A 21188-nucleotide genomic window follows, 5' to 3' on the forward strand; every position below is an offset into this window, starting at 1 on the left:
CTCTTCTCTCTCTCTCTCTCTCTCTCTCTCTCTCTCTCTCTCTCTCTCTCTCTCTCCCCCGCCCTCTGTCATGCTCCCCGTCATGAGGACATGGACTTGCCCTCTGAAACTGTAAGCTCCAATAAACTCTATACATTGCCTTGGTCATGCTGTCTATTCACAGCAACAGGAAATTAACTAAGACATATATTCAGATAATGTTTCCAGAAATGGGTTTTAACATAAGTGTAATTTAAAAAATTATTACACTTAGTGAGTGTGTGTGTGAGGACAATTTGTAGAACTTCATTTTTCCTTCTACCATGTGGGTTCTGGAGCTTGAACTCAGGCTTGACAGCAAGCACTTTAACCCACTGATCCACCTCTCCAGCCAAACTATTCTTAGTGTAAAAGAATATGGTACTTGTTATAGAGGGTTTTGTGTGTGTGTGGTGCATGTACATGCACGCATGTTTCTCCTATATCTATTCAATTGTGCAAAGTAAACACAGAAAATATAACCCAGGAATAAAAGCACATTTTCCCGCTGCTCACTGCTGGAGAGGGAAACGGCACAGCCACTTGAAAGGGAGAGTGGCGGTTTCTCACAAAGCCGGCATGTGTTCCCCATTGCTGCTTGCTAGCTGTCTCATCTCTGCCCTCTCCACAGACCAAGCTCCCTCACACCCGCCATCATCACTGCCTTCACGGGGCCTGACACACACTCAGGTAAAGAGACACTCCTACCAGATTCCCAGAGGAAGATAAAGCACCTTTGGTATTTACCCAAGTAAGAACTCTCTCCACCTCCCCTAGGCAACTCTACTCTTGTGGCGTTCTCCTACTCTCCAAGCCGCCACCACTGCCCGAGTACCGACCCCATCTGGTCCTTCTGATCCCTCCACTCAGACACAGTCATCTTGTTGATGATCAAGACTGCTTCCATCCCCACAGCCTACATCTGCACAGTGCTGTGGAATGTCTTTAATCTACATGGCCTACCACATGGTGCTCATTACTTTCTACACAAGGCATAATCTTCCCTTGTTACTTTAAGTTTATTTTACAATTTTTAAATTTGAGACAGGCTGGCCTTGAACTCTTGGTGATCCCTTCTGCCTCAGTTTATAACTGCTGGGATTACGGAGGTAAATCACTGCACCCTACTCCCGATGTGGGAGGGTCTTCTTTCCATCTGTTGCTTTCATTGGTTAATTATTAAAGAAAACTGCTTGGCCTGATAGGGCAGAATTTAGATAGGCGGAGTAGACCGAATAGAATGCTGGGAAGAAGGGAAGTGAGCCAGATGCTGCCTCCGTGCCTCTCCTCTCCAGGGCAGCCGCCATGGAGCCAGCTGCCGGGTCAGCCATGCTGAATCTTTCCCGGTAAGCCACCACATCGTCGTGCTAACAGAAATGGGTTAATCAAGATGTGAGAGTTAGCCAATAAGAGGCTAGAACTAAAGGGCCAAGCAGTGTTTAAAAGAATACAGTTTGTGGGTTGTTATTTCGGGTAAAGCTAGTCGTGCGGGAGCTGGGCGGGACAAAAAGCAGGCCTGCTCGCCCCTTACTACATACTCCTGTCTCATTAGGACCCTGAGGCTTGAAGCATCACTAGCCTCATGTTACACAGCCAGTGAGTGGTGGGGTCTGTCCTGGTAGGTTTTTGTTGTTGTTGTTAACTTGACGCAAGCTAGAACTTCTTGAAAAGAGGAACCTCAAAAATGCCATCATCAGATTGCCAGCAGACAAATCTGTAGGGCATTTTCTTGATTACTAATTGATGGAGAAGGGCCCAGCCAACTGGAGGCAGGTGCTATAAGAAAGCAGGATGACAAGCAGGGCATTGGTGGTGCACGCCTTTAATCTCAGCACTTGGGAGGCCGAGACCCGTGGATCTCTGAGTTCAAGGCCAGCCTGGTCTACAGTATGAGTTCTAGGACAGATAGGGCTACACAGAGAGACCCTGTGTCGAAAAACCAAAAGCCAAAGGGAAAAGGAAGGAAGGAAGCAGATGAGCAAGCCAAGCACTGTTCCCCATGCTGTTTGCTTCCATTCCTGTTTCCTAGTTCCTGTCTTGAGTTCCATCTTACATTGATAGAACTTGATGCCCATCTGTGATGGGCTGAAAGGTGTAAGCTGAAATAAACCCTTTCTTCCCTATGTTGCTTTTAGACACGTGTTTAAAACAGCAAGAGAAACCCTACTAAGACAGAGTTCACATGTAAGCCCAAATCCATGCAGCCAGCACGCTCTGCATACAGTATATACCACACAGCAAGACATGCTGAGGCTTACCGTTCTTCAAAATACTCAGGTTTCTGGTCCTTTTTGTTTTTTTAAAAAATGATTTCTAATTGTTTGTATGTGGGGAAGGCAGGAGTGGGGGAGTGGTGCAGTGCCCATGTGTGCAGTGCCAAGGAGGCCAGGAAAAGGGTCAGGTCCCCGGAGCTGTGAGCTCCCTTCAGTGTGGGTGCTGGGAACCTGAACTCTGATCCTTTGCGAGGACCGTCCAGTCCCATGCAGCCATCTCTCTAACCCCTAGTGGCCCTTCTGAGGAGGCCATGCTGGGTGCTTTGCAAGGCAATTAAGCTCCTCTGTTCCCTGAGTCGGTAAGGATGGGCAGCGGAACAGAGGCACCGGTACTTCCCACTTGCTGGATGCTCCCATTTCAAGGTGTAATGCCTACTCCCGTTAGATGAGTAAACCCAACCCTTCTCAATGTGACCCAACAACGAGAGCTGTAGTGTCTTTTGTCCAGTGATGTGGGGCTTCCTGGGAACCCCACAGAAATAGCATCTACCTTCCCCATTTGTATTGTGGCCTCTTGGGCAGGTGAACAGGGTCAAAGTTGTGAAATGGGAGCTCCATTTCCTTCCAGCGCAACCAGCGTCATTAGCCTCCTGTCCAGCTCTGGAGGAGGTAACAGCAGAGACCCTGTCTGCATATCTGAATATAGCTCTTCATAAAAGCTCCATATTAGGGTGTCACTTTCTATTTTCAAATGAGCAAGAATTCCCTTATCTCAGACTTGTTTGACAATGGTTTATACCAAGGAATAACTGTGTTCTAATGTACATCCTTATGTACATGTACTCATGAATGTGCACAGACATAACTAAAGCATGGTGCTTTAGAACATGCAATGTTCTTTTAGCTACATTTTTATTTGTGTGTGTGTGTGTGTGTGTGTGTGTGTGTGTGTGTGTGTGTGAGTGAGAGAGAGAGAGAGAGAATGAATATGAATATGCAGCAGTGTATGCTAAGGCAAGGGTGTGGAAGTCAGATGATCCCTTGAAGGAGTCAAGTCTCTCCTGTCCTTTGGGTCCCGAGCATGAACACAGGTTGTTAGGCTTGGAGGCAAGCACCTTCGCCTCTGAGCCATGAAAGTTGAGGCAATCCTCCTACTTGAGCTTCATGAGTGCCAAGATAACAGGTTTATGCTCTGGGTCCAGCCTATGTGCAATGTTTTATGCATACACACACATACACACACACATATACACACACATACACACACATATATACACACACATGCGCTTTTCTATTGCAGGCTATACTCCATATATCACATAACAGAAGGAATACGTTACAATAGCAAATACCATAATCTGGTCCAAACTATGCATGAGAAGCCCAGCTAGACGCAGTGTGACTAAGGGACAGAAGAAATGCTGATCAGAACCTGAAGAAGTGTGCAGTGTTGGAGGTCTGAGGCCACCTATCATGACCCTGTCCATTCACAGCTCACCTGCTGGCTCTAGAGTGAGCTGACATGCACCGCCCTGCCCATACAGTCACACTGTCTGGAGAGCCCCAGCAGAACAGCACTGTCCACCTGAGGCTCCAGGGTCAGAGTCAGCGCTCACATTCCTGTGCTCACTACTGGAGGAGAGAATCTGGTGACGTGGTTCTCAGCCTTGCCTGCTAATTCAGCACTACAGGGTACAGAGTGGGCTAAGAGCTTCCCTGCTAGATGAATGCTTGCATGACTCAGTGGACTGAGCAGAGAAACTCATCTTGCCACAGAAATGGGTTTACTGGGCACATGCCCAGTAAAGACTGTGGCCGGATGTGCCTCCTACTCCACCTGAACAAGACCATCAGATGTGTATTCTGTTCTCACACTACAGTTGGGATTCAGGCATGTGGGAACATGGATAATACATCTTCATTTATACATAGTTATAAATAAATACATTTATTTATATGTCTGAATTAGAAGAGTCCCACTCTGGGAACCTCCAACACATCTGAACTTCAAGCTTGATATGATCGTTGGGATAAGATTTGGGGTCTGAGATAAAAGTAAGACCACTTCTTATATCAGAAACATGTGACCAAGCTGTGCCCCAAGTGGAGATGTGACAGACTACTCAACAGTTCCTCCCATGCCAGAGTGCACATCACTGAGTCTGAGTTGGTCCCTAACTCTCACTGACCCGCAAGCATGGTATGTGCATTCTGCAGCCTGTTTCTAAGGAGGTTCTGGAGTTTTTGATTTTGTTTCCTAGGAACACTGTGTAGGGTGCCAGTCTAGCTTGCTGGAGGATGGAAAGGACATGCAACAGGGTCATGGAATCACAAGTGACAGTGGCACTGCTGCCAGACATGTGAGGCATGACTAAGACAATGCAATCCAATCTGCTCTCTGTCTGAGGGAAGCCATAAGGACAAGGCCTTTGGAAACCTGCAAAGGAACTGGTAAGCCACAGAATTCTGGGAAACGATGAGCTGGTGCTCTAAGCCACTTAGCTTCAGTGTGAAGTGTCCTATAGCAGTAGACGACAACAGCAATCCAGTATTTACAGATCTTGCAGTCTGGTGGGAAAAGTAGATAAAGCCACCAGGAATAACAGTGAAGCTGATGTATAGGGGAGGCCAGGAGAGGGGTGGGCATAGAACACGGAAGTGTGGCCTTGTTCAGAGGGGTGATATGGTTGGACCAGAGAAGAAGCACTTTTCATTCATACAGAAAACAGAGAAAATGTCACCTGACAGGGCCCTAAGAAAGAACCCAAAGAATTTAACATGGCTGCCATATCATGGCAGCTAATCAGTACCCATGATGTGGGCACTGTACTTGGGCTTACGGTGCTGACACATGGACACTGAATGGAATCCCAGAAATGTTTAGGCCTTTACGTATGGTGAGATTAGCAGTTTGGCTTAATACCAGTACCAGTTACTAAAGATTTATAGGTCACAGGCTAGAATAAATCCTATAGAATGTTTTCTTTCTAGCCATAACTTCCATTTTATAGCTAAGGAAACTGAGATTCAGAGAGACAGGCTGGATTGCCCAAACAAGTGACTAAGTGACAGCGAGACCTCAGAGAACTTTTCATAATAATTTATACTAAGATATTTGCTTTTTAAAAATCATATCAGCATTAGCCTGTAACTTTTGGGAGGCTCTCATTAATCTCTAGTCTGGGAGAGCAGTTCAAAGGGCTTCAACTGGTTTGTGCAAACACTGCGGTCCATGACAAATACCTGCTTTCCCAGGAGTCTAGAATTATGTGTACACTAAGCTGAGGTGCCTGTGTAAAATCACGACCTCCTAGGCTCATGGGAGTTTTTCTGGAAGAAAAAAGGTTGTAAAACTGGTCATTATAATTTGCTGCTGAAGTAAAACACTCTCTCTTTCTCTCTCTCTCTCTCTCTCTCTCTCTCTCTCTCTGTGTGTGTGTGTGTGTGTGTAACTTTCCCAGAGCCTTTGCATGGAGAAGTTTTTCCTTTGTTGGTTTTGCTGTGGGTATTGTAACATATGTCACAGCTCTGAGGACATCCACTTCAGAATCCTGTATATTTCTCCCAGTAACTGACCACATTAAAGAGTCTTGGGGACTCTTGGCACCAGATGAACTGCAACACAGAGAAGACAAATCAGAAACCCATGGGGAGATAAACTTTTGAGAACTAAAGATAATGAAAGCATCTTGAAAACAGAGGAATGACATGCTACCCAGGAATGTTCCCAAGGAAGACCAATGTGTATGACAATGGTTTTTCTCATCTCAAACCAAGGAACCCAGAAGGAAGTGACATAATATGGTAAAAGAACTGCCAAGCATGGATCCAATGTGGCTTCTTGGGAACTCAAAACAAGGGAAAATGCCATGACTATGCTGCTGGTAGACAGTAAAGATTAGCTACAGAAAGCTCTTCAACCACAAAGAAAATGACAGGAATAGGAATCTTAGAGCATCAGGAAGAAGGGATAACAACAGAAGGACAGAAATATGTGTATCTAAATTAGCTTTCTTTATGACTTTTATAAATTATATTTGATGACTAAAATGAAAATTATAACATCTGATCTTTGCCAATGATATTTATTTAAAGGTTTGTTTTTATTATTTTTAAAATTAAGTATGTATATACATAATATATTACTAATATATATAATTCCATATTATTATACTTAGTATATACTTTACATATATATACATGCATACACATATACACACACATATATATATATGTAACTGTGTGTCAGTGGGCAGGGATATGTAAGTGTGAATGCAAGTACCCATGAAGCACATAAGACAGAGCCGGATCTTCTGGAGCTGGAATGTCAGGGGATTCTAAGCAACCTGATGTGGGTAGCCCCAGCAATAGTATTAAAAGTGGTACGGCTACCTAGTGAAAGAGTAGTCTGAATGTTTCACTCAGTGGTAACATGCTGCTATTAGCAGACTGAAGCAAGTTACATACGTAATACCCAGAGCCATAGTGCCAAAACTAGATCAAAGAAATATACTCAGAACCCCGACAAATTAGTTAGGCTAGAATCCCAAAGTGCAGTAAACGTCAGCAACGCAAGAAGAGAGAAAGACAAACACCACAGAGCATGCTGCAGCAGGTCTCAGATCTGCCCTACTAACTGCCTGGCAAAGCCCGCTCTATGGGTTGTTGATAGATAGCACAGGGCACACTTACCATTTGGCTTTCTGGAGGCTGTTCCCTGAAGGTCTGAGGAAGAATCCTTGTGGGAAGCTCTGCCTGGACACTGACCTAGAGACCTGCTGTGCTCTGGGTCAGCGCCCTGGACTGTGTGGCCAGCAGGTGGTTGTTGGCTAGGGTCCGCACTCTGCTTGCTGGGCTTGCTCTGGGGGCTGGGTGGACAGGGGAGAATGTGGGGACTGGGGTCTGTGCTTTGCAGCTCTTTTTGCTGTTCAGCTTCTTTCCTCTTGTTTTCCTCCTCCCGTTTTCTGGAAACAAAGCCAAAGAAGAAAAAGTCAAAAGGGCCTCAACTGCTTGAGAGTCTTCAAGAGAACTGAAAGGTTGGGAAGAACTGTTACAGCACAGGATGGTTATGGATAAACACTTTCTATGGCGGGCTTCTCCTCTAAGTATGATAGCAACCACCTCCTCGTCCCAGGCCTTACAGCCTGAAACCATCAGGCAGATCACTCTGCGTAGCTGAGATACAAACAGTCAAGCTAGGTTACTAGAATGTGTAATTTACCAATCATGTGGGCCCTGGAACTAACCACAACTCCGCTCCTTTCTCTCCTGCTCCAGAAAGCAGAGCAGAGTGCCCCTGAGACCACAGGGACTGCCTTGACTCAGCTCTGCTTGTAGAAAAGGCTGTCACAAATGGAAACGACATGGAAAAGATACTTGCAGGCAACCTCAAAGCTCTAGCCAAGAAGACAAGCAAAACCCTTTGCAAGTGGGCCCCTGTGATGATCTTCAAAAGCCAGACACGAGCAGTGCACTGGGGGGCTCAGCTCAGCCTTTGAGCAGCAATGTAAAAGGAGCCCGGAGCAGAGGCCAGGCCCAGAGACCAGCAGCAAGGAAAGGCAAGCCAGTTCAGTCTCCCAGAGAGCTGGCTCGGGTCAGAAATGGGGAGGGGCTAAGAACAGAAGGGATTCTAGGAAAAGAGGAAGAAGGATCCTAACATTTCCTGAGTCTCTTTTCTACTGGGCACTGAGGACACAGAATGAAGACTGCAGACCTCAGGTCTACGCTAGGGATTCTTCTACCCAGAAAGGAGCAACTAAGAGAAGATAAACTTAGCCTACCATGGAAGAAATATTACAGTAGTGTGCCTGCATAAAAGTGGCGAATTCTGTGCGGAGGAATCTGTGGTCCTAGCTTCTAGTGCTCAGGTGTGCAGGTATCTGGTGGGCAGAGATGGAAGGGCGGGGCCTGGCTTGGCCTGCTGTGCTGACCCCAGAGTGTATCAGTTTCCAGATGGCGAGAGAATCTGGTCACTACTACAGAGTCCACCAAAAGCAGACTGATGAGGGAGTGGTCTGGAGAAGCCATGCTGGGAAATTTGGAAGATGTCTCTACCTGCCCTGCAGCTGGCTGGCAAGTGGGCGCAGCTGAGCCGCTCTCCTGTCAGAGACCAGTCAGCCCTTGTTAGAGCTCAGAACTCCAAGCTGACCAGCAGTGCTCTGAGACAGGGGCTTTACAGTCTTGGAGGTTTACTTATTGAGATGGAAAGCTGGTGTATCACAATAGCTGAGTCGGAATCTTCAGAGGAAGCTTGAAGGCAGGACTGGGGGCTGTAGAGAAGCCTAGACAGTGGCTAGTTCTGGGGCTGCCTGCTGAGGCAGGTCTGCTAGCATCACCTCAGGGGGAAGGAGGGGCTGAAGTAACACAAGAGGAGGGTGGAGGGGAGAAAAAGGTCCAAGAAGCTCTGTAGAGGAAGGGGCAGCTCCCCTCGGGGAAGCACAGAAAAGGACTTAGGCCCTTGCCCCTCACATGCTAATTGGCCAAATCACCTGGGATCTTGTGAATTACCCATTCTGATTAATCTGGATTCCATGCTCTGCATTTCCTATACGCGCTCGGGTAACACAACTCTAGCTGCTTCTCTGGTCTGTCCTGCAGCAGCTAGGTTTAAGAAAGAGGGAGCGCCTCGTGGGCATGAAAGGTGCCTCTCTGTGATGTCGCCATGGCAGGGTTTGCCACACTAGTGTAGGCTCTTTCACAAGCAACCTGGCAGTCCATGGGGCCAGGACACTTGCCGAGACTCACAGACCAGAATGGAAACCGCCAAAGAATGTCTGCTCTGTGGTGGTTCATCTGGATGGTCAACTTGGCCAGATTACATATAACCAACACCAGTAAAGCATGCCTCTGAGCATTCTGTGATGGTGGTTTTGAGAGACAGTTAGATCCTGAGGTCTCTGGTTTAATGAATGCATCGTTCTTTTGATGATCTTATTGCAGCGAGCTGAAAGGTAGAGGTGGGGCCTAGCTGGAGGAAGCAGGTAACTGGAGGTGGGCATTTGAAGCTATATTTGCCCCTCCCCTTTCTGTTCGTTCTTCCTACTTGGCTGCTATAATGTGGGCTGCTGTGCGCCACTACACCCTCCCCACCAGCAAGGATGGGTTGCACTGAAACCATGAGCCAAAATTCTATTTCCTCAGTCATTTTGGTCATAGCAGCACAGAAGTAACCAATACAGTGTCCAGTGAGTCCTTCTGACAAAGGGGGAAACTAAGGCATAGAAGGCATGTCCAACGTGTAGCCACTGGGCTGCATTTCCGGAGAGCTATGAATGTGGTCAAACACAATTGTGTATAGCAATATCATGCCACAATCTCAAAAGGTTAGGGCTGGCGAGATGGCTCAGTGGATAGAGGTGCTTGCTATGCAAGCCTGAGAACCAGAGTTCAATCCCAGGGACCCACATGCTGCAGAAGGAGAAGACTGACCCCACAAAGTTATCAGCTGACCCCCACATATGCACCAAGGTGTGCACACCTACACACACATACCACATACATACACGATGGGGGAAAAGACTATACAGCTCTAGAGAAGGCCAGATGAGACATCTCAGAACCACTGCACGGGCAGTTACAGAATATTTATTTATTACATTCTTGCTGTATGCCATGTGTTGTAAGGTACCGGAGATATGAAGACAAAACACACGATCCCTGCTCTTAAGGAACTGACAGTCGAGTGGGGGAACCAGATGCACACCCTCCTGCAGATGGGGGGAAGGTCTGGGTGGGATGAGTGCTACAACCGAGGTGTCTGCACAGAGATAAGGGGGTGCAGGAGGGAGACGCTAATTAGACAGAGGCAGGGAAAGACTTCTTACGAAGAATGTCAGAGGAGGGAAGAGTGGAAAGAGAGGTTATTCTGGTCCAAGGGAAGAACATGAGCAAGACTTGAACCCTGCTCACACCCAGGCTTTGACTGACAAGACATCTCTAGTGCTTGCTGTGATTTTAAATTTCCCTTCTACAGTACCTTGAGAGATGACAACTGAGCTCCCGCTGGAACATTCCAGTGAGCAGACCTGACTACAGCATGAGACAGAGGTTTGGCTGTAACCTTTCCCGCTGCTGTTGCTCAGTGTCTGGGGTCTGTCAGCCTCTATCCCTTCACTGTCTCTGAATAACAGGTGGAGTAGTATTTGGTCTTTAACGTCCTCTCCAGGGAATAAGAAAATGTTGCGTGTCTGGGACCTTTGGCTTATTGAACGTTAGAGCTGGAAAGGCCTCAGAAATTCAGTCCAGGTAAAAAAAATCTCTCATGACTTACCAGTCACTTTGATAATGAGAGTAAAAAATCTATAACTCTTCTTTCCCCAAAATGAATATATACTCTTGACATATGAAATGCTGTCTATGGTATGAGGGCATTCCTAGAACCTTGCGGTCCACCTGATTAAGGAAACTTCTGAGGCTCTGAGGCACTGGGTTGCATGAAGGAGACCACAGAAGTAACTCCTCATGGATTAGATGACTGTGTGAGCAAAAGAGTGGGACACACAGCCAAGCCCTGAAGAGAGGCTGATGAACTGGGGGGTACAGGGGAGCAGGCTGCAAAGCCCAGCCCTGAAGAGAGGCATCAAGGAAGATGGGTGATTGACATAACAAGGCTCCACCTAAGTCTGATTTCCACTCTATGCTCTGACAGGGAAATTATAGTATATTTATTTTGGCAGCAACATAGTGCCCTATGAATTATGAAGTGCTTTTAAATTAGTATGGGTATTTCTTAAATAGGACTTTCTAAAACACCACTTAGAAAGTCTATCTGTAATCTTCGTCTCTCCCAACTTCTCCATCATGATTTAGAGATCACTTTCCTGCGTGTTTAATGAATCCTTTCACTTGCTCACTTTACATACGTGATTCCCGATGTCCAAACATGGTTATATAAGAAACGGACACTGAGATAATGGCATGTGCCTGACACACCTTCATTAAAGATTCAGCAGCAGAATTCTGGGTTTTATTTCTGAAATCGAAATCTCTCAAAATATCAAAGGCAAATCAAACAACAACTCAGAACTTAAGAAATACCTGCTGAGAGTTAAAATGAAAATGAGAGCAGTCTCCAAGACCTTCTCCTGGGGGTCTACACAGTCTGAGTGCAGGGGTGGGGTCTACACAGTGCTGAGTGCAGGGGGTGGGGTCTACACAGTGCTGAGTGCAGGAGGTGGGGTCTACACAGTCTGAGTGTAGGAGTGGGGTCTACATACAGCTGAGTGCAGGGGGTGGGTGTCTTGGGGTGGGTGTCTTAGGGTTTCTATTGCTGTAAAGAGACACTATGACCACCACAAACCTTATTAAGGAAAACATTTCATTGAGGCTGGCTTACAGTTCAGAGCTTTAGTCCATTATCATCATGGTGGGAAGCATAGCAGCAGGCAGGCAGACATGGTGCTGGAGAAGTAACCGAGAGTTCTACATCTGGATCAGTAGGCAGAAGGAAGAGAGAGAGAGAGACATACACACAGAGAGAGACACTGGGCTTGACTTGAGCACATAACACTTCAAAGACCCACCCCCATTGACATGCTTCCTCCAAGGTCACACCTACTAATAGTGCTGCTCCCTATGGGCCTGTGGGGGGCATTTTCATTGAAACCACTACTGTGGGGGTCTACATAAAAATGAGTGTGGAAGGTAAGTGGGGTTCACACAAGGATGAGTGGGAGGTGACAGTTGAATGCTATGGACTCAGCTTCCAACACTGATACCAGTGAAGGTGTGTCTGTAAATGAGGAACAGTGGGAGACACTGCACCTTTCCCAGCTTGTTAAGCTGTAGCATGATCACAAGCAAGCCTAGCGACCATTTAAGAGTCCCCGAGAGCCTAGGCAGTTTGGATGCTCACCTTACTAGATAGACCTGGATGGAGGTGGGAGGTCCTTGGACTTCCCACAGGGCAGGGAACCCTGATTGCTCTTTGGGCTGACGAGGGAGGGGGACTTGACTGGGGGAGGAGGGAAAAGGGGAAGTGGTGGTGGAGAAGAGACAGAAATCTTTAATAAATAAATAAATAAAATAAAAAAAATATTTATTACTTGTGTCAGTTGGAACCAGTAACAAGGGACCACCCCTGTACAACTGGGTTAAAGATCTCTGTAAATACCCCTCTATTTTTCCAAGAGATGTTTTCTGTGCTGTTCAATAAATACAGAGAAAAAGAAAAGAAAAAAAAAAAGAGTCCCCGAATGTTAACTTCAGAAGCTAAAAATTAAAAACAAAAATTTCTTCCATGGTAGAGGACCTCATTGGAATGACAATGAGAGGGAGAGCTGGTCTGGCATTTTCTAAAATTTCCTTTCTGTTTCAGGCCTCTGGCCTAGGATACTGAAGTACATGTTAGGAAAAAAAAATTGAGAAGTACAATGCTTGTTTAAGGATGCCAGGGCTTTAAAATTTATTCTCTATACAGGAGATTGCACAGTGCTGAGTCCCCAGCTCTGCACTGACTTAACAGTATGTCCATCCACCACACTTGGGGTCCCCCTGGGAGAGGAAGAAGAGGCTCTAGTGAAAACTTGGGAGTCTCCTCAGACCTGAAGAATGCCCCAAATCATGTAGTCCACCTTCTCACTTATCACCGATGAAGAAGTTGCGGGCCAGAGAGAAACGCTGTCTTGATCAGGCTGGTCTTGCATCCTGCTGCCCCCTGCACTACCACCCCTCTTACTGTGCTGGGAAGGGAGTCTGGGTTGGAGTGAAGACAACCCGTTTTGAGGACATACAGTCTCAGCCACGCAGCCTTTGTAGAGTTGCACTTGATTTCAGGTGTGTGACTGAAATCTGCAGCCAAATGCTCTACCATTGAGAGCTACCCCTTTATATAACTTATTTTTATTTCATGTTCATTAGTGTGCATGTATGTCTGTGACGGTGCCAGAAGCCCTGGAACTGGAGTTACAGAAAGGTGTGAGCTGTCATGTGGGTGCTGGAATCAAACCCGGGTCCTCTGGAAGTACAGCCAATACTCTTAACTGCTGAGCCATCTCTCCAGCCCCATGACTGAGTTCTGGAGGAAGATTCTCACATAATAAACTGGAATTTTTGGGACCATCAGCAGGAGAAAATACAGTAGTCTCTATAGTTTTGTTTCCTTTAGTTTTTGCTTCCTTCTGTGAGCCGGGGACTAAAACTCTAGAACCAGGACAAAACTCAAGAGACAACCATTTCCCAAGTTTTAGATTTGAGCCATCTGGGCAACCTTGTGTCCTGAGGATCACTGCCACAGTGCCTGTTTAAGTATGCATGCTCAGTAATGCCTCTGAAGCACAGGGGCACAAATGCTAAAAGTTCAGCTTTGCCACAGAGGGCTTTTGTTAAGTAAAAGGTTTAAAAATGTATTTTGAGAGAGAAAGAGACCAGATTCTGGTAGCTTTCATTATGCTCTATTGTTGGGTGGTTCTATTGTATTACTGCTTTAATTCCTTACTGAGTCTAACACATACGAAACCCTTTCTCATGGTCATAAATGAACAAGAAAAAGCAGCATGTCCCGACACTGCTCAGCTCACAACAGTGTCACATTCTGGACAGATCATGCTAACACCAAATATCCTAAGACACCTAGTGAACACCAGAGTTAGTGACGTGGGGTGCCATACAGCTTTTGAAGGCTGTGGGAGTGGAAATTCAATGCTCCCTCTACAGGGAGGTGCACAGGTGGTTGTGCACACTTATTCCCATCACTCAGGGGGCAGAGGCAGGCAGTTTTCTGTGAGTTCCAGGCTCATCTGATCTACATAGGCGATTCTTTCTCAAAAACAAACAAACAAACAAACAAACAGACACACAAAAAAATAAATGTTGCATATGGAACATGACATACCTGTAATTCATGGCTGGGGAGGTGGACACAGGCAGATCCTGGGGAATAACTAACCAGCCAGCCAGGCTAATCTACTTAGCAAGCTTCAGGTGCTTTTGAGACTCTCTCAAAAAGCACATGGATGGCACCTAAAGCAGGACACTTGAGGTTGATCCTTGGCTTCTACAAGCCAGGAGAGGCAAGAAGCTAAGTTCTTTCTTGGTGGCTTACTCTAGGTGGCAATCTCACCCTAACTTCCTGCCAAGGCTGCAGCGACTAGAGCAACAGGGATGGATCTAGCAGGAGTAATGGATGGTGGTTGGGCCTTCCTCCTTCCACCAGTTCTCGGAAGACAGCGGGGAAGGCAGAGAGAAGTGACAGAGGAACTGATTCACCCAGAGAGTTTCGGCCCCTCCCACCTTCTGCCTGGCTTCACTTCTCAGCTGAGGGTGACCCCTGTGGCTTATACTTACTTAGCTGCAGCATCTTTTCTCAGCTGCTCATGTTTCATGAGGAGGTTCTTCCGGTCTCGGAAGGCTTTTCTGACCTTGTATCCTTTGTAGACAGCTTGGATTTTGAAGGCAGCAATGTCTTGTATAGCTGCGATGGACAGGGCACCATGTTCCAGCATGAACTGGATCACCTCATGGCGCTCACCAAGCAATGCATAGTCAAGGGGTGTGTACCTGGAACAAGAGGAAGACTGGTTTTGAACAGACTGTGATTCAAGGCACAGGGAAACTCTACTAGCATCTAGTTGAAAGATGCTCGTTCTAGCATGGGCTATTTCCCAACCTCCCTGCTCTCCTTTCTTCTCCGTGGAGAAACAAAACAACACAAGAGGCTGCAGGCTCACTTTTGTGTAGCGGGGCTCTGGGAGCCGGCTCACTGGCTAGAGCAGTGACCCTTTAATACAGTTCCTCATGTTGTGGTGACCCCAACCATACAATTATTTCACTGCTACTTCCTAACTGTAATTTTGCTACTGTTATGAATTGTAATGTAAATATACTTGATATGTGACCCCTATGAATGGGTCATTTGACCCCCAAAGGGGTTGTGACCCACAGGCTGAGAACTGCTGAGCTAGAGGCTATGAGAACGCATGACTCCTTCTCTTTCTCCCAAGTGCCAACTGATTCCCTACACCTGTTTGAAAAGGTTCTCTGAATTATTTTTCTGTAATTACTGATTGGTGCTTATGAGAAGAGGCCTATTTCCAGACAGGGGAAACGGATTCCATGATACAGAGGGTCACTGCAAGCCACTGCAGGTGATTGGATTGTTTTTGAAATAAGGTTTCTCCACACAGTCCTTAAAGGTATATGTGACCATGCCAATCTAAAGAGAGACTTGTATATTGCTTCATATACCAAAATAGTGCAGATGGAGCAAGGTCTACACATCAGAAACCAAGCAGGTACTGGAAGATCCATGAAAGACTAAAGGAGACTCTAACAGTAAACAGGAAGTCATTTCTAAAAAAGTGATATGAAACTTAAAAATAATAAAAGACTAGTAAATGTGACTAAACAATTAAAAATTACAGGAAAACCATCATTTAAAAGAGACTAATGAGTATATTATTTAAATAATACATTGAAGTTGGTTGCTTTTACTCTTTGGAGGGCTGCCACCCAGCTCCCAAATAAATGTACAGAGACTTACTCTTATTTACGAATGTCTTAGTTTGACTTATTTCTAGCCAATTTTTCTTAACTTAAATCATCCCATCTACCTTTTATCTCAGGGCCTTTACTTTTCTCTAGTTTATAAGTCTGTCTTTCCTCCTTACTTTGTGGCTAGTTGTCTGGCTGAGTGGCTGGCCCCTGGCATACTTCTCTCCTTCTCCTTTTTCTCTCTCCTTCCTTTTAATCTCTCTACCTGCCAGTCCTGCCAGTTTCTCTCTCCTGACTAGCTACTGGCCATTTAGCAAAGTAACACAGCTTTACAGAATTAAACAAATGCAACATAAAAGAATGCAACACATCTTTGCATCATTACACAAATGTTCCACAGCATAAGCAAATGTAACGCATCTTTAACTAACATTCTACAACAGTGCATATTTTAAGACTTGAGATGGCGGAAAAGGACCAAGACTGAAGTAAAATAATCTCCCGCTGAAGGCAGTAATGCCACTTCTAACAACAGACTTGATCTTTTGGGGTCTTAGCTAAAGAAATGCCTGGGGAAAGTGGATGGAGACTGGAAAGGGGCTTGCCCTGTGTCCAGCATGCAGAAGTAGTCCCTGCCTGCCAGCTGCTGTTCGGGACACATTGCAGCAGGGTTTATGATGCTGCATCAGCCTGCCATGAACACTTCCAAAGAGCCCAAGCTCAGAGTTACCCAGTGACGACTGCACACTGAGGTCAAGCCCAGCGGGCGACTGAGGTCGTGGTGCAATCATAAACCATGAGCTGGCTTAAGATGGAAAGGAGATGGTTATAGGGATGGAAGGTTAGACTCAGAAAATCACATCAGGACGACTGAAAAGAAAATCTCTCTTCAAAATTTAATAGTTACAGTACAGCATAAAAGGAAAAGGTTTTCAGAAAAAGGGTGGAAGGGAACTGAATTCAGAGCCTATGTGGGTGGGTCAGAGATCCATGTATGGTTTCCTTACTATATTTCCAACAGCTGAAAAAAAAAAAAAACCAATCATTTTAGAACGCCTCAATTTGCCACTACTGTTTGGGGAACAGAGGGCCATAGATAAGCAGCCTCAAATGACACTTCTGAGTAGATGTTATTCTGTAAATTCAGGAGGACTAATTTTCTCTTCTGACTGCACATCCCCTCATGAAGAGATTATCAGAGCCACTGGACACAGGGCAGTAATGTGGCGTGACCTTTACAAGTCACTAAATGCAATACCTTCATTTCATAAATAGAGACCCAGAAAAGTTAAGCAACTTGCTGACGATTATGCAAACAGTTTGTACAGAATATAGGTTACAACTAATAGCAAATAGCTCCCGGTGTGGTAAAACCTCCTCTTCTACCAACTATTGAATACATTCCAGTAGAACAGAATTGCTTGTGCAATCAACTTGCACACAACACGTATATTCAGTAAGCCTAACAATCTTTCTGTAAGTACCTAATGTAGTTATTATCACAGAAAACCCGGACTGGGAACGAGGAACCTGTGTGACCCTGCGTAGTCAATGACCTTCTCTGGATTTGTTTCCTCATCCATAAAACAGAGGGGGAAAGAGAAGAGACCCAGAGCTCTAGGGCTGTCTCTGTGTTAGAACTTAACATCTTAAATATTTTCATTATGAAAAATTGTATTTTCATTGTGAGTTATTTCAAGTATAAAATATTGAAAAATAATTCTCCATATTTTCAAAACCCAAACTTAAGAACTAGAAATGATTTTTTTGTCCATGTTTACTTCTTTCAATTTCTTCCTTTTAATTTTTGTTTAAAGTATTTTAAGGCAAACTGTGGAGTCCTGTCCGTCCATCTCTATGTCTCAGCATTCATCTGTACATAATACAGGCACAGCCACAAGGATCATTATGTTAACAAAATTAGCAGGAATTTCTTAGTAAAATATAACACACAATTCCTCTGTCTCAACCATATTTTCTTTTAATCACTGATTTATTCAAATTAGAATTTTTAATCAAATCAATCTTAGCTTCAGAGAGACACAATCTAAATATCTAGCCAGGTTTCAAGATTGACGTTTACATCTGGTGTTTAAGCAACTCACCACGGTGTTGTTATTACCATTCTATCCCAAGTTCCATTTAGCAACATCCAAGCACTGTGAATATTCCCACTGACATGAGAGAGTGGCTGTCAGGTGGTTATTGACCGAGAGACAGCTGAGGTTGGCAGAAATGATGTCTATTTGGGGAACATCACTTGGTTAGTGCCTATGCACAAGAAGTAGAAATTAGCACTACACTGATGGTAACCAGCCAAGAAACAACGAGAAGAGATAACACACAATTGGACCTGCCACGCGGGAATGGGCTGACGAGTTCAGCAGAATGCCCAAACCAGAATGTCAGGAAACATAAGCTGCAGTGCCAGCTTCTGACATGTGTCTATCGAGGTGCATGGCTGGGGAAACACGGGACAGGCTGGGGTACGTTTGCATTGTTTCTTTACAAAGACAGCAGCTAGGAAATAAACACTGTTAGAGTAAATTATTCTTTTTAATCACTTGTAAACTTCACGGGCACTAATAGATTTGTGATTGGCTTTAGGAAACAAGCGACTTCTTTTTAATTGACTGCTGCTGCTGCAGGGATGCCTGTGTGAAGGTGGGCGAGCCTGTGCCATGCACAGTGGACCTCAGCTGCTGCAGGGATGCCTGTGTGAAGGTGGGCGAGCCTGTGCCATGCACAGTGGACCTCAGCTGCTGCAGGGGTGCCCGTGTGTGAAGGTGGACGAGCCTGTGCCATGCACAGTGGACCTCAGCTGCTGCAGGGATGCCTGTGTGAAGGTGGGCGAGCCTGTGCCATGCACAGTGGACCTCAGCTGCTGCAGGGGTGCCTGTGTGAAGGTGGGCGAGCCTGTGCCATGCACAGTGGACCTCAGCTGCTGCAGGGGTGCCTGTGTGAAGGTGGGCGAGCCTGTGCCATGCACAGTGGACCTCAGCTGCTGCAGGGGTGCCTGTGTGAAGGTGGGCGAGCCTGTGCCATGCACAGTGGACCTCAGCTGCTGCAGGGGTGCCTGTGTGAAGGTGGGCGAGCCTGTGCCATGCACAGTGGACCTCAGCTGCTGCAGGGGTGCCTGTGTGAAGGTGGGCGAGCCTGTGCCATGCACAGTGGACCTCAGCTGCTGCAGGGGTGCCTGTGTGAAGGTGGGCGAGCCTGTGCCATGCACAGTGGACCTCAGCTGCTGCAGGGGTGCCCGTGTGTGAAGGTGGACGAGCCTGTGCCATGCACAGTGGACCTCAGCTGCTGCAGGGATGCCTGTGTGAAGGTGGGCGAGCCTGTGCCATGCACAGTGGACCTCAGCTGCTGCAGGGGTGCCTGTGTGAAGGTGGGCGAGCCTGTGCCATGCACAGTGGACCTCAGATGCTGCAGGGGTGCCCGTGTGTGAAGGTGGACGAGCCTGTGCCATGCACAGTGGACCTCAGCTGCTGCAGGGATGCCTGTGTGAAGGTGGGCGAGCCTGTGCCATGCACAGTGGACCTCAGCTGCTGCAGGGGTGCCTGTGTGAAGGTGGGCGAGCCTGTGCCATGCACAGTGGACCTCAGAGAACAATTTCAGGGGTTGGCTTTCTCTCCACACTGAACTCAGGTCATTAGACTTGTGCAGTCAGTGCTTTACCTGCTGAGACACCCTTAAGACATTCCTTAAAGAAATCCCTAATTTGGGAGATTCTTCTCTTTCCCTTCTGTTTTTCCTGTGGAATTTAAAGAGAGGCACCCTCAGTTTTCTTGCTAACAAATAAAGACTCTGGAAGATGTTCAGAAGCCTGGTCATAAACTTAGTCACTACCTCAATTTACTAGAACCCTACTGGAGCCAAGATCCAGAGTCTCTCCTGCTTAGGCTTCCCTTTGCACACTGGGGATGGAATGCAGAGCTGAGCACACAGTAGGCAGGCACTTGAAACTGAGCTAACCCCCACCATGTCTGAGCCTTTTTTATTGGGCTAGAGTCTTTGAGTAGCAACCCTAGCATATCTCTGTGAACCATATTTTTCAAAAAGGGAATATTTATAAATATTTATACATGTTCAGCTTTCATCTCAGCTTCTCCATGTTTTCAGACACACGACAGCAGCCTTTTGTCCACAAACGAATTATATCCTCACCACTAACAGGAAAAACTTGAATATGTAACTCATTCTTCTAGCCTACGTGAATTCGTGGGCCTGGTCCTTCAGAATTTCACTGGCCATATGTTAGGTACAAGCTTGAAGAAGGTCCTTTTCCCCATCTGCAAATGTGAACCATATGTAGTACCCAAAGTTTTGAGCAAGTGCAAAACTCCCATGGTTCTAAGTGAACACTGCATGGAGATGTGGCTCTTTCCTCTGTCTCAGGACTGCTTGGCACAACATTTCCTTATAAGTATACTTCCTATTTCTGAACCAATATCTCAACTGGAGATTTTCTTCTCATCGGAAAGGAAGGATGCGAGATGAACAACACTATGCCCACTCTCCTTCTAATCAATGGCTTACCTCTCCTCGTTGTTCTCCATCTGATTAGGGAAAGCAGCAAAATCGAGCAGTAATTTAATTGCATCAAGGTAGCCATTGTTACAGGACCAGTGCAAAGCTGTTCGTCCCTGCAAGTATGAACAAATCAATTGTAGGAGCAAGCGATTCAAGACACATAACAACTCAGAAGAGACAACTTCCCCTCAGACTCATCACTAATAAACATAGCAAAACAGATGGTTCTTAGTCAAAGTGACCACAATGAAGACGTTGTCAAAGGGCATTGTGTACTGTCCAAGGTAAGATCTGAGGAGGATTCGAAATTGATCAAAGAACATTCCAACCAAGAATGCAAACTCTGACTTTCACTACAAGAAAACAGGAAGCACACCCAAATAGAGTCAAATTCAGAAAAAATAAATGGTGTGATGTTTATTCTTGGTTATCACCTTGACTACATCTGGACTGGAGTTAACTTAAACAAAGTGGACAGGCACACCTGTGAGGGGTTCTTCTTAATTAAATCATTTGAAATGGAAAGACCCACCCTAAATCCAGATCTTTTGAAGTGGGGCAATGCACCTTAAGCCTGGGCCACAACCTCTGCTGGCAGCCTATACAAAGGACATGGAAGAAGAAGGCTTACTCTCTTTGTCTGCTTGCCCTCCTCTTATTGGCAAGTTCATCCCATCACTGGGATTAGACCTACTTCTTTAGGATTCTGATGTGTATTGAAGACCAACTAAGATACCAGGGCTGTGGACCGAACAACTACCAGATTCTGAGACTTTCTATTGGTAGACAACACTGTTGGACTAGCTTGACCATAGCCTGTAAGCCACTCTAATAAATCCCATATATATTCACACATATATGTGTGTGTGTGTGTGTATGAATATATATTTCAGTTCTGTTCCTCTAGAGAATCCTGTGAAAGAAAGAGGAAGGATTATGGGAGTGAAAGACCCCTGGAGTGGGAAAACTCTCATTCAAGTCTCAGGATAACATGAC

At 45.9% G+C, this 21188-nt stretch overlaps 1 protein-coding gene across 6 annotated transcripts in view; it reads right to left on the reverse strand.

The window, feature by feature from the left end:
• Nucleotides 1-21188, reverse strand: part of Invs (inversin) — a 134573-nt gene that overhangs the window by 9999 nt on the left and 103386 nt on the right. For all 6 annotated transcript variants that reach the window (XM_050155916.1, XM_050155912.1, XM_050155917.1 and 3 more), the window contains 3 exons: nucleotides 20199-20305; nucleotides 14514-14726; nucleotides 6924-7195 (listed from right to left, as the gene is read on the reverse strand). In XM_050155916.1, coding sequence (XP_050011873.1) covers nucleotides 6924-7195; nucleotides 14514-14726; nucleotides 20199-20305 — 592 coding nt within the window. The remainder of the gene's footprint in view (nucleotides 1-6923; nucleotides 7196-14513; nucleotides 14727-20198; nucleotides 20306-21188) is intronic.

Source organism: Alexandromys fortis, unplaced genomic scaffold (genome assembly GCF_014885135.2).
Source record: "Alexandromys fortis isolate MF-2015 unplaced genomic scaffold, M_Fortis_MF-2015_v1.1 scaffold_92, whole genome shotgun sequence".
Lineage (NCBI taxonomy): Eukaryota > Metazoa > Chordata > Mammalia > Rodentia > Cricetidae > Alexandromys > Alexandromys fortis.